Source organism: Phaseolus vulgaris, chromosome 10, assembly GCF_000499845.2.
Source record: "Phaseolus vulgaris cultivar G19833 chromosome 10, P. vulgaris v2.0, whole genome shotgun sequence".
Classification (NCBI taxonomy): Eukaryota; Viridiplantae; Streptophyta; class Magnoliopsida; order Fabales; family Fabaceae; genus Phaseolus; species Phaseolus vulgaris.
In genome coordinates this window covers 4424068-4438780 of record NC_023750.2, presented here as the reverse complement: position 1 = coordinate 4438780, position 14713 = coordinate 4424068, and the positions used below count along the sequence as shown (strand labels likewise).

General features: G+C 29.5%; 1 protein-coding gene across 1 annotated transcript; it reads right to left on the bottom strand.

Annotated features, from left to right (window-relative positions):
* Positions 1-13502: 13502 nt before the first annotated feature.
* Positions 13503-14480, bottom strand: LOC137818634 (auxin-induced in root cultures protein 12). The gene has a single exon (XM_068622168.1). It carries the CDS (start codon positions 14314-14316, stop codon positions 13579-13581), a length of 738 nt encoding a protein of 245 aa, XP_068478269.1. The 5' UTR covers positions 14317-14480; the 3' UTR covers positions 13503-13578.
* Positions 14481-14713: the final 233 nt, after the last annotated feature.

The window sequence follows — 14713 nt, the reverse complement described above, 5'->3', positions numbered from 1 at the left end:
TATCCATTAAGGTTCGATTACGCCTTTCTGAAACATCATTTTGTTGTGGTGTACCTGACATTGTGTATTGAGCACAAATACCACATCTCTCAAGGAACTTAGCAAACGAACCAAGGTGTTGTCCATTTTCATCATACTTTCCATAATATTCACCACCTTTATCTGACTAGACAATTTTCACCTTTCTATCTAATTGTCTTTCCACTTTATTTATATAAACTTCTGAGGCATTCACTGCTTGTGATTTTTCATGCAATAAATAGACATAACCATAACGTAAAAATCACCAATAAATGTGATAAAATATCTTTCTTTATTGAAATAATTTACATCAAAAGGTCCACAAATATCAGTGTGTATAATTTCAAGAAGTTGAGTACTTCTTGTGGCTCCCTTCTTTGTGTGTTTTGTTTGTTTGCCTTTAATACAATCCACACATACATTCAAATCGGTAAAATCTAAACTTGGAAGTATTTCATTCTTTACTAATCTCTCCATCCTTTCTTTGGTAATGTCCCAAACATTTGGGCCACAAAAAAGCAGAACATTCATTCACTAAACTACGTTTAGTGCCAACATTATGATGCAAGGTCATAAGAGTTTCAACATATAAATTATCAAGATTAAATCAATATAATACATCATAAAGAGTACCAGATCCAATCAAATAGGTATGCTGATATAAATTGAAACATCCATTCCCAAATTTAAAAGAGTATCCGACAACATCAAGTTTAGACAATGAAACTAAATTCCTAGATATACTAGGTACATAAAAAGTATCCATCAAGTCTAAATAAAATCCAGTGTCGAGGATTAAACGATAAGTCCTGAATGCTTCCACTGGAACCTTCTCTCTATTTCTCATGAAGACAAACTTTTCATTTGGCTTTATGGTTCGGGTTGAAAGGAATCCATGCATCATATTAGAAACATGAGTTGTGCATCCAGAATCAATCCACCAAGAATTATGTGGAACTTCAGTTAAGTTTGATTCAAAACATACATAATAAGCATTATGCTTACCCTTCTTTTCGGATCAAGCCTTACGTTTCAGACAATCCTTTTGGAAATGTCCTGATTTCTTGCAAAAATGACATTTGTCATTCTTCTTTTTGAGCTTAGTAGAGGACTCATTTATCTTCAGTGGTCATTTACCCTTTCCATGTTTCTTGAAGACTTTCTTTCCAACTCCCTGATTGTTCACATAATGTATGAAGTGGTTTCCATGATTCTTCGGTCTGATCTCTTCCTAAACTATAACATGCTATGCAATTCATGCATATTCCACTTATCTTTCATAGTGTTATAGTTCATCTGGAAAGAATCATACTCAGACGGTAAAGAGTTCAAAATGAATTGCACGAGAAAATTATCATATACTGCCATTCCAAAAGACTTAAGTCTTGCCGCAGTATTAGTCATTTCAATGATATGTTCGTGCATAGTACGAGAACCATCAAATTTCATGGTGGTTAATGTACTCATTAATGTGCCAGCAAGAGCCTTATTAGCTTTTTGAGAGCGCTCTTCCACAGATTTCATAAATTTTTTTGCACTATCATTTTTGGGAAGAGCAGACTTAATACTACTTGCTATGCTCATTCGCATAAAGATACAGGAACAGATACTTGATCACAGATACTTAACATAAATACTTCGAGTCATAAACCAAACATACAATACATATTCAAAAAACATTCTATGCATACTAATGTTCTCCTTTGGGAGAAACATTAATACACAAAACATAATGATGCTAATAATATTAACATTAATTGGCAAGATATATGCATTAACTATAAACACTTGTTATCTTTGGATATACAAGCAAAACTAATAACACATACTCACTACCAACAATCATATCCATTAATTATAAGGACAACTAATCAACATTTGGGTGATCCAAAATGTCATATAATAATGAATTTCCATTTACCCATATATAAATAATTTAGCATCCATTCTATAGGTAATTGAAATAAAATTTATTAGTAATCTGTAATTAAATAAAACTTAAAGATTTGATCACTTTGGTGATTAACAAATCTATCATACAAATAATTCCAAAATTTCAATTTAAAATTTAATACATAAAGCGGAAAAAATAATTTTCCATTCCTCACTTTCAGTCAATTAATTAAACTTTAATTTAGTGCAAATTTAATTACATTATAACATAATAAAAAATAATTTTAAACAAATGATGACATAAGGTTGAATTCTAAAAAAATGGGACCAAATTGCTACCCCACATATTATTCACAATCAAAGGTGTATCCAATTAATGACGTAAGGTGCACATGTGATTCATTAATTGAATTAAAAAAAATGATGACATAAGTTGCAGGGAATAATTCACAGATCGTTTCTTTTTCCCTCTTGCTAAAGCCCTAGAACATAATCACCGCCACCCTGCGCCATTCGGCTTCTTTTCAATTTCACCATCCATCATGTTAAACACCAACGTGACGCACTGCCACAACACTACCACCGCGCCGCCAGTCAATCCACCGTGCGAGCCACTACGCGAACCACCGCACCGCCAACTGACGATGGTGGTTTGCGTCGAACCAGGCTTCAACGCCGGCGTCGTCACACCCTAAGCCACGTTCACCACACCATGGGCTCGATCCTTACAAATCCACAATCACCGCACGAACCACCACGTTCCTTGATGTCGACCAGGTCGCGACCACCTGCGTGGTCGGCTGCAGATATGTGTGGTGACGGAGATGTGCACGTCGACAACGACGAAGGCTTGCAGCGGTGACGCGTTTGGGTTCACAAGGTATGAACATAGTTAATGGCATTGGGTGTAGGAAGAAGAGGATTTTTGTTATTGAGAAATGGATATTATGATCCATAAAACCTAATTTTAAAATTATGGTTCTTCAATTGGGATTAATTAAATTGGGAACTAAATTAGGGTTCTTAAAATTATGGAAAAACATCAATGGAGAATCACAAAATGAGCAACAAGGCTCTAATACCACATGTAAATTAAAACATGATTATAAACACATACATTCATGTTCACATATAAATCTTATCACATCATGATTCTCACACATATCCATACAATCAAGAAGGAATAGGCCTTACCTTGATCCATGACACACACTTTCTTGATGGTTAAAAGTGAGACAACTATTATTTGCAGAGACAGAACACTATTGTCCTTATTTCCCAATCTCCATCAGATGTAGGTTTTCATTAGGTATCATCAGATATATATTCTCGCGTTAACCAACGGGCCTTTAATTCTATTATTATTATTAAATGATATTCGGGCCCAAAACTCAAACTCTATGTCATGTGAGTCACTTTATAGAAATTAATTTACATAACTTCTTACACTCCAAACATCTTAAACTTTTCTATCACTTTCTTAATTTTGTCTTCAAAAGATTCAATTTGTTTATAGCAATAGTTTATAACACCCCCCCCCCCCCCCCCCGCGCGACAACTTCATCCAACAAATTCTCTTCTGTAATAAAATAAATTTACTAAACTTTGATAAAATAGAAGTTTGAAGTGGGATAACATCAACTACTTATTTATAATCTCATCTTGCAATAAGTGGAATTTCATCTTGCAACATCAAATGATTCAAACCAATGTTCATATTTATGCCTAGACACTAACACACTCTTTCAATTTAAGAGTTCTTCCATTTGATGACTTAACATACTCAACACTCATTCTAATATTACGGAGTCTTTTATCAACCACTTCCATCTTTATCAATCAAATTAAGCGTGTCAAAACAATATTATACAGGAAAAAAAACTCACTAATGGCATTTTTTCCAATTCAAAACTAAGTTAGCCTTTATACATATTTGTAACACCAATTCAAGGTTATTTAAACTAGTAAAAAAAGGGTCTAAACATATAAAAGTCGTCGTAAATACCTCAATGCATTTTTCAAAGAAGTAAACAAAAATTGCAAGCATGCAACTTTCTAATTTTTTATCACTATCATCCCATCTTTCTTTGGCAACATTTGTATTAGGCTAACTTTGGCATTATTGGAGATTGAAAATATCATTTCAACCTCATGAAGCTTCGATACTTCTTTTCATACTTCTTTCTTAGTAGGATTCAGACGTCTTCAAGGTTGTTCCACTTATTTATACTCACTTTTTAGGTTGATGTTATGCATGCTATAGGAAGCATTTATTCCCTTTATATCATAAATTTGTTGTCTTGAAGCTTGTTTGCTATTTTTCAATGCTACAATGAGTTTCTCATCCTCTTCGTTGGTCAGATTGTTGATGATTATGATTATTTTCTCATCTTCTCTCTTAAGGAAGACATATTTAAGATGAAAAGGTATAATTTTCATCCTCAACTTTTCTCACAACAACCTTTTTTATTGTGAACTCTTCAATCTTTTTCGGGTGATTTGAGATTTATTTGCAATTATCAAAATTTTGAATGCTCTCAACAATTTTCTTTTGCTCTGAGTTAGTCATTGCACTAAAATTTTGCACTACCGTATTCTCAGGGGTGAAAAATTATTAAAATTACTATGAATGTATTTCATTGTCTCATCAAACACATTTATTCTAAATCACATACCCTTATGACTTCAAAAACATTAAAAAAAACATTTTCATCATGCATCCTTAATTTAAACTTATCATCCTCAATATCAATAAGGGCTTGTATAGTTTTCATGAAAGTCCTCCATAAAATAATAGATATTTTTTAGTCATCCTCTATGCTTATGATGACAAAATATGGAGGGAAAGTAAATTTGTCAACATTTACTAACATGTTTTCCACTATCCCATAGAAAAATTTGAACAATTTATCAAGGGTTATATATTCATGGGGTTTAACTTCCACATCCCTTATTTTTTAAACATGGATAAATACATCAAATTCATGTTAACCCCTAAATCAAGTAATGTTTTTCTCACAAATTTCATGTGGTGGAATTGTGAAACTTTCAAGATCCTTTAACTTAGGAAGTAAATATTATTACTTGATAGCATTACATCCTGCCTCCAATTCAATTATGTCATCATTAGCAAGTCTTCTCTAATGAATAATTTTTTAACGAATTTTGCATAAAAACACATTTTCTTTCACACCTTATTTAAATATATCTTGATTTAGAGTCTTTTAAAATAACCATAAAATGAGCATATTATCTTCCTTATTCTTCTTGAAAAACACTAAAGAGTAAGTTAATTCCTTGAACACATATTTTTCTTTTATCTTCCCTTCATATTTTTCTTTGCCTACCCCTCTTCAATTTCTTTTTCTTTTTCTTTTCATTTTCTATTTTCTGTCATTTTTTATTGTTTTTCAATTTCTTTCAATCGCACTTATCACACTCATTCTTTTATTTTCTGCCCTACTCATATTTCTTGTCATTCTTGGTAATAATGGTCCTACAGTTCCATTTAGAGTTTCGTTCAGGATGAGTAAGGAACTTATAGAAAAATGTTTTTTTATAGCAACCTGGATATTTGTATGGTTGAAGGTGAATGTTGGAAATCTCACATCGACTACATATGAAAATATTTCATTGTATATAAGTGGGTGCAAACCTCACTCCATGAATTGATTTTATGGAGTTGAGTTAGACTTAAAATTCACGTCAAATATTGTCTAACATTCATTCTTACAAATTTGGCCTTGGTGTTGGGGTAGTGCATTAAAAGAGCCTATATCATTTTGATTCCACCCTCCAACATTTGGGTGATGTTGTGATCTCCTTTTATTCTACTTTCCTACTTGATTTCTTCTGTAACTCCATCATTGCTCTCTGTAATATTGCCCTTATCGATTATTTCTTCCACAATTCTCGCAACCACTAACAAAGTGAAGTGATGCAGGTGCAAGCTTTTGTGATTCTATCACTTGTATTTCTTCACCCTCTCAATTCTCTTGCTTAATGATTCAACATGTTGAGTCAAAAGCTTCTTTTGGGAAAGAATCTCAAAAATTACTTTTCGCCATGCAAAACTATTTATCACCATTTTATTCTACTTTATTTTGTGAAAATGAAAACATTTTTTGAATTGATTCACCAAGTCTTGAAACTATTAGGTGGGAATGAGTGAAACCAATGATTTTGCCTTCCCTACGAGAGAAAAAGAAAAAGTTGTCAATCTAATGGCGTCATCATACTGGCATACACAATTGGAACTAAAAAGAAAATAGCAAGTTAAGTGAGATCTGATGAAGAAAATTAAATAAATTAAATCAAATATGTGTAAATTTTAAAAAATAAAAATCCGAAAAAGATAAATGGAAAATATAAACAATTAAATAACTATTGGTTTAAATATGTTTTTTTTTTCTAGTATCTTCATGCGAAATTAATTTTCATCCATAGTGTACATGGTATATTTTCTGAGTATTTATAGTAAAAAAATTTATTAAAATGAATTTTTACTAGTTTCTTTTTTATAATAAAATTTTTTTTAATTTGAATTAAGATGTTAAAATATTTCATTTTAACTCATTATTAACGTAAATGTTATAATATTATAATATAGTTCACGTTGAAAATTTGATTATTAGATTAAAAAAATATTATTAATGACTAGTTCTATTATTATTTTTTTCTAAAAATATTTAAGAGATCTAAAATTTAGATTAAAAAAAAATTAATTTCATATTAATACAAGAAAAAAAAATATTTAACTCATTATTATATTTCACCGTTTTCCCTAACAAAGTAATTTACTTGATGACTTGTTGGCAAACTTATCAATAAGATACGAGCAGTAAATGGACAATAATTCAAATATTCAATCCACACATATTTGTTATACAATATCATAAAAAATAAAAAATTTAATATAAGATAAAAAGACAATAATATAAGATAGATAAAGATAGAGAATATATAATTAAAAACAAAAATTAGGATGAAAGATAATTCAAATATATAAAAAAAATTGTAGGTACACAAGTGAGACATTTGATTTGCCTATGTTTGAGATTGTAAGAATAAATTTTAAAAATATATGACTAGAATGAAGACTAGAATTTCTACAATAATGAGAGCAATTGTTTTTATTACTCATTCAAGGTATGGTTTTAAATACTCACAAGAAATAGTTATAAAATAGTTTTTATAAATAGAATATTAATAAAGGAAGAGACATTGATATTTTTTTAAAATACATAATTACCATGATCACAATTTAAAAAAGACACGTGTTATCATAATAAAAAAATAACAGTTTTTATATGTATCATATACTAGTTTTTATTCAGGATATCCATAAAAGTATTTATGATATAATTCAAAGCAAGTATTAATTCCATACAATAATGTATAATTTGATATGATTCCTTTTTCTTTTTTTCTTTATTATCATATATAAAAAGTATAATTTACTAATTAAAAAATAACTCTACCAATTAAAAATGTTTAACACTATTAAAATATGAAATAAAACACTACGGTTTCACAATCTTGTCTCTATTTCTCTATACAATAATACTCTTAATTTTTTTTCAAACAAAAACTGAAGATTCTAGATACTATTTGGAAGTATCAAATTCACATCTTAAAAAAAATTTAAAAAAAATAAAAACATTGGAGATTTTTCAAATACAATGTCAAGGTGAAAAGTTTATTTAATATTAGAGAAAACACAGAAAACATTATAAGAATATAAAGTGATGAAATTGATATAAATTTATTCTTTATTTCTCCCCCTATAATCTTTTTCTATCTTTTTAAAATAACTCATAGAGGCAAATATATATAGGACAAAAAATAACAATTATTAAATATGTTTGAATGATGCATCATGTGTGCATATATGGTGAAGGAATGGAAGAGAATTTGTCTTCTAATGCATCTTATTAAGAGTCATAAAAAGGGACCAATCCTATGAAAAAGAAAGACAAAGGGTGATGGGTAAGAAAAAAAAAATTGGCAGCATCCCAAAGGGACCAATCCTTTTCTCATTTTTCATTTTATTGTCCTTTCATTTAGATTTTTGTTTTTTCTAAATGCAATTTTCTACTCTTATTTTTCTTTTTTAAATAATTTCTACCTCAACTTATATAGTAAAATGATGATATTATTATATTCTAAAAATAGACTAATATTTTTTAGAGACTATATACATTAAAATCTTATATAAATATAATAAGATTAAGTATGTATGTATTATGGGTTAACATTTGACATAAAGCATTAAAGTAACTTTACATTTTAATTTCTTATATTTATCTCACCAGCACAAGAAACGAAAAAACATAATCTACAACTGTGACCATCATGATTATAAATTTACTTTAACTTAAAGAAGATTTAACGATTTCATTTTATGAATAAAAAATCAGATTTAAAAATCAGGCAACTTAAAGTAAACAAGCAATTTTAGAATTGGTAAAAGTCAGTAAAAAAAGATTGGAGCATAATAGTGATTTAATTGAAAACTAAGTTTTGATGATTCATGAAGAAGGTATGACATGGGAAGCATAAAAGTTCTCATGACCTAAGAACGCGACTCATTAAAACTTTAGTAGAAAAAAATTGTGAAAAAAAAAAATCTAGTGAAAAAATTAATAAAAAAATATATTTTTCAATTAGAAATTAAGAGACATTTATATTTGTTGCATTCCCTACCTAATTTGTTACAATATTAGACTCTAGTTTTTGTTTTATATATTTCAAAGTTAGTAAATGTTTCTTCATACCATCAATATTTGAAAAACTCTTTTTTTAACACATATATTATCTATATTTAACAATTTTTTCATGATTATATATATATATATATATTATATTTCATTATTAAGATGAAGCTTAACTTGATATTATTATTTTCTTTATTAAAAATGTGTTTTTTAATATGTTTATTTTAATTTAACTGGGATCATGACATTTAACTCATACATAACAATGTCTCTTTAGTAAAAGATTGTATAGTATAATAGTACATCTTGATGATTCAATATCTCCTCAATATGTCGTGCACCATGACTTTATAGATCGTCATTGACATTGTGCTATTGTTGTTGACCACGAACCAAAACATTCAATTGGTCACTTAGAACTTGGAGTTCAATGTGATATTGATGTAGTTCCTCCTCATGTTGATTGAAAAGCTTCAAGTCCTTGACTAAAAATATGTTTGAATGTTCTCCTCCCTCTTTTGTTGCATGGATGTAATTCTAACTTACATAGTTCCAACATTCTTTTGAAGCAATTGTTTCATGTGTGTTTAGAGGTTGTTAGCTATGGATGAAAGATCCATCTCATTATTTGATGAAGAGGATAAGATATTCTAATTTCAAATAAGAATCATAACTAAAATGACTTAATTGATTTTTATTCAAACTCCACGATATTGTGATTGTGAAATGTGTTTACCAAAATATCTATTAATAAAGGTAGAATCCTTTTATCTATATATACACTTCTTAAAAGTAAATATATAATAATATTTAAGTATAGAAGATCCATCCATCCTCAAATTTAGAGGTAACAATGGGGATTGACCCGTCTTGTCTCGCAAAATGCAGATTGAGTTGGCTCGCGCCGCTTAAGTAATACATGCTCAATTTATTGGCTCATCCTGCATAAGGGATGACCGGCAGGCTTGCAATCCAGTCCACATAAAAAAAATAAAATTTTATTAAAAATTAAAAAATATATAGAAAACAAAAGTTTGAAGAGACAATTATGTATTTTTTTTATAGGGTGTTTCATCCTGCACCCCATCAAATTTCTTCCTCCACCTCATCAATTTCAAAATTTAATTTTCATAACTTAAAAGTCAAATTCTAGAAATTAAAATTTTGAAGAAAAAAAAATCTAAAATAACGTTTCGAAACAACTATTTCACCTTCTAAATCTATAACAACTATTTTGACTTTCGGAATTCGATTTCTAAAATTGATAGGTGCAGGAAAAAATTTGAGATATTGTAGAAAAAAATACCCCTTTTATTATTATGCAGGCTTGTGGACTGGTCTGCTTCATCCCGTCCTTAGCCGATACAAATTACAAGTTATAAGCGGGTTAGCATGTCAAATTAGTGAACTCACCTAATTTTTTTTTAAATGTGGGTCAATCCACCGATTCACCCTGCATTATTACCCGTACTCAAATCAATGAAAACATTAATAATATTAAAAAAAAATCTCTTAAATAAAAATATGTATTAACGTTTCACCTTTGTAAATAAAAAACTAACCTTAAAATATTTTTATTAATTACTTGTATTCTTCCAATTCACTAAATTGAAAGAGTAATTATAATTAATTACACATATACTACTAGATATTTGAAATTTTTATTTTGAGTTACTCGAGAATATATGTATATCCTTCTTTTCATAAAGTGCTGCGTAAACCTTGCTGCTTTTGTGACTAACTTTTTGCTTTCGCAAAGCCCATGTCTGCATGACGTGAACTAACTTTAAACCATACTAAGGGAAAAAAAAACTAAAAGGTAGACAGAAAATGAAATTTCTTCACTTTTGAATAACTATTTAAATTAGTCATTGGTAAAATACTTAAATATAGCTTTTTGTTTAAAACTGTTACAGTTCTTGAATTTTTTCTGTATATAATTTGTTTCCTATTAAATATAAAAAGTATATATCTGCAAAGTAAACAGTAAACATTTATAAAAAAGTTTATACGTAAGATAATTTTTTCAAAAAGTTTATAGGTCAATTTAAATATTATTAAATTTTGATAATCGAGATTTCAAATGTGGCACCTATGCCTATGGCACCTATGCCTTAAAACATTATATGCTTTGATTACATGTGAACCCATATAAAGGACAAAACCATGTTCATTAAACAACATAATGATTGTCCCCTTCAATGTTTTGAGTTTCTTTTTCTCACCAAAGTGTAAACCAAATTGTGATAAAAATCACCCAAAATTTTCAAACATTCACGTAATTTTATTTTATAAACCGATTTTATGAATTTAAATTTAAAATCCTTTTTTACTAATTAATTATCATAATTATTTTTAAATAAACTTAGATTCAAATAAAGTTTCTTTTCTAGGTGTGTACTACCACCAATGTCAGCACATGAAGAATTTGCTCCCACTGACAATTAGGTGCTTGTTTGACTTCTTTTTTAGTGCAAAAAATCAACTTAAACAATTAGAAATTTAAAAAACACTAAAATAAAAAAACAATTATTATATTATATGTGATCAAATTTATAAACTACTTCAAATTTAATTATTAAAGTTAATATTTAATAAAAAAAAGTACATGAACTTGAGGGTTCAAAACTAATGGGTGGTTTTGAAGAGTATACAGAAAACCCTACATAAAAAGTTTGGAAGTTAGAATTCACTTGCAAGAAGGCATAAAAAAAGGAAGAAAAGTTAGACACCAATAATTCAATGCAATAAAACTCTTGGTCCACACATATATGCTATTCTTTTTTTTATGGTGTCTCCACAACAAGCTTCTTTTTCAAAAGGGTTAACATAACAAAGCAATTTTCATGGTTTTTTTGGTTCAATTGGACCCATTAAAGTAGAATAAGGAGATAGTTTAGTTCAAAAGTTATAACTCTAGTATCACTTTCTTCAAGTCAACCAAATTCATTCAGTAAGTTGAAACCCTAAATTCACTATCACCAAGTTCAACTTCATTGAAGTAGAACTATATATATACAAAACACAATCTACGTCTCTTTTGAATCTTTATATATTTTATCTTTTTATATATAAAAGTGAATTTTAATTTTAACTCAACCTCATAAAATCGGCTTATGAGGTGAGATTTTTATTCACTTATATATAATGAATTGTCATCTATAGTCGATGTAGGATTTCCAACACACGGCTGATGAGGTAAAATTTTTATTCACTTATATATAATAAATTGTCATCTATAGTCGATGTAGTTAAATTTTTATTGACTTATATATAATGAATTGTCATCTATAGTCGATATAGGATTTCCAACACTTTTCAAACTCAACTTACTATGTTTTTAGTTTAATTATAATTTTGGCATATGTGTTTACAAAATCCATAAATTTGGTCTCTAAATTCTTTTTCTGTTGTTAGTTCCTTAATTTTCAGTTATCTGAAATTTCTTTACACAATTTTAATGTTTTATTTTCAATTGTTCATAACTCTGTAAAAAAAAATCACAAGTATAATGAGTTTTCTCCTATTATTATTATTATGTCATGTCGAAAGTAATAAAAGATTTATGAATAATTCTTGTGCGGTTCAAGAAATAAATTTATAGATAATTAAAATTGTGTGAAAAATAAAATTTAATTGTAAATTTTCTGAAATTACAATTATTATTTTTTTCAATCATAATATATTGCTATGGATTATTCATCATCAAAATAATTTATCAGTTTCCCTTCCAACATATTTGATTTATTTATATCCAATATAGCGTTAAATCAAACCTTATCTAACATAAGCCACCACTACTAATTAAACTCCACTTAGTTTTTGAATATCATTAGTGTCAACCATTAATAAAAAAACAGTTAAATATTTTTTTTTAATTATAGTAACAGTTGAATATTCTTCAGTTATGGTTGCATATAGCAGAATTAAAACCGCTGGTCAATTTGTAATTTTTTTTATCTTCCTATAAAAAAATTATTAAACACAAATCAATTTTAGAAAAAAAATAATTAGTTTTTTAAGTAACTAAATTAAATATTATTTTAAAAATTAAAAAAATATTAATTTTTAAATTAGTTTCTATTAATAAATAACTTCTAAATTTTCATGCTGATTTTCAATGATTTATTTTAGTGTTAACTTTTAATAATTTTCTTGTAGTCTTTTATCATCAATCTTGATATTTAAATTTTAAAATTTACAATTTTACATTTTGACACAATTAGATCTCAACTTAATATTGAGAAAATTAGTCTTCAAATGTATTACTCCCTTCAAGATCATTTTGACAGATCATTCTGACAGAGTATTTTGGTCTCTGTTTATGAAGAGCCATTTATAATTATCTGGTTCATTAATTCTTTTAATAAAATTTATGACTAATTTATATTTTTCCCAAAAATGTCATAATTAGTATAACTTAATAACATAAAGATTATTGAGAAATCCCATTAAAGATGCCAGAGCTTACTCATCCACTCTGATTTTAAATACAATGAAGATAATTTTAGAGTAATAATGCCAATTTATGACTGTTTTGTTTGCAATTTTAATTGGTCTTGCTCAAACTCAAATTTATAGTAATTTGTTGTTTTTCCACGACAAGATAATGAAAAATTAGTTAATAAAAAATTGAGTATTATATTAAAGTAAATGATTACTGAAACCAAAGAAAATAAACTAAACACTTTTTTTAGTACAATAGACTGCATACATTCCTTTGAAAAATTGAATCAAAGATAAAGTTTAATGATAAAACACGAAGATAATCAAAATTATGGATAAAATCTAAAATGAAAAATAAGAAAAAAAAAACTTAAAAATCATGGCAGTGGATTAAAAGAAATTCCTAGAATAAATATAAAAAAAAAATTCAGTTAACTTTAACTCAGTTGAGTAAAAATTATTAAATGATACAGGTAATAATAAAAAGTAAAAAAAAATGACTTCAAAGAGCAACAACACCAATGACCAAGGCAACAACCAACCCAAAGTAAAACCCAACTCCAAACCTCTCACTCACACCACTCTTATTTCCACCCGCGGCGGTCGGCGCGGTGGCGTTCCCACTTCCGCTACTGTTTCCACTCCCACTTGCGGCGGGCACCAGCGCCTCCGGCAGCGCCGCCTTGGCCTGCAGGTTATCCGGCTTGCTGTCGTGGATCATCGGCTTCCCGTCCTTGGTGGGTCCCACCTGCCACACGTGGGTCGCGTTCCCAGCCTTCTCCGGAATGGCGACGACGGCGTAGATCGACACAACGCCGCCAGCCTCATCCGTGGCGAGGTCCCACGATTCAAAGGCGAAGGCTTTGACTTCGTCGATGCCCTTGTAGGAAGTGAGGTTGTAGCGGTGGAGGGTTCTGCCGCCGGCGGTGGCGGGGAGCGCAATGAAGGCCTCCGTGCCGATCATGCCGCCGCCCGCCAGGTTGAGTCCCCAGGCGACCCACCCGGAGGGTTTGGGTGGCTCCGCGGCGAACGCGACGGCGAAGGTGCGGTTGGTGGCGTTGTAGGAGTAGTGGAGGATGGCGCCGAGGGTGGGGAGGGCGGCGCAGTTGGCGTAGGTCCGGTTGGCCGGAAGCTTAAAGGAGGCGCAGGTGAGGGCAGAATGGGAAGAAGTGAAAAAGAGAGAAAGGAAAAGTAAGAAAGAAAGAGCAATAGTGGTTGTGAAAGGTGAATGAAATGCCATTGATGAACTCTTGAGAGAGAGAGAGAGAAAAAAGATAGAGAGAGAAAAAGATGAAGTTGGATTAGTTTTGAATGAAGAATGAAGAATGAAGAGAGATATATAACAGAAGTGAAGGCTTGTGGATGGCACAAAAAAGTGAGATTGATTTTGGAATTTGGAAGAGAAAGAAAGGGAATTATTTATTGCTTCTTGAAATTAAACAATGTTTGGTATGTCATTAATGTGAACACATTTATTACATTTATTTCATTTATTTCTCCATTCTATTTCTTATTAAAATATTCTTACTTTTAATCAGCATTTAGAGTACATTAAAGCATATTTTATTGCAAATAAAAAATATCATAATGTTTTCGTAAAAAATAAATAAAATTAAGCATTTTTTATTTGATGTTAA

Excerpts from the sequence above, each read along its gene's own strand:
- LOC137818634 (XM_068622168.1), bottom strand. The coding sequence starts at position 14,316 with ATGGCATTTCATTCACCTTTCACAACCACTATTGCTCTTTCTTTCTTA.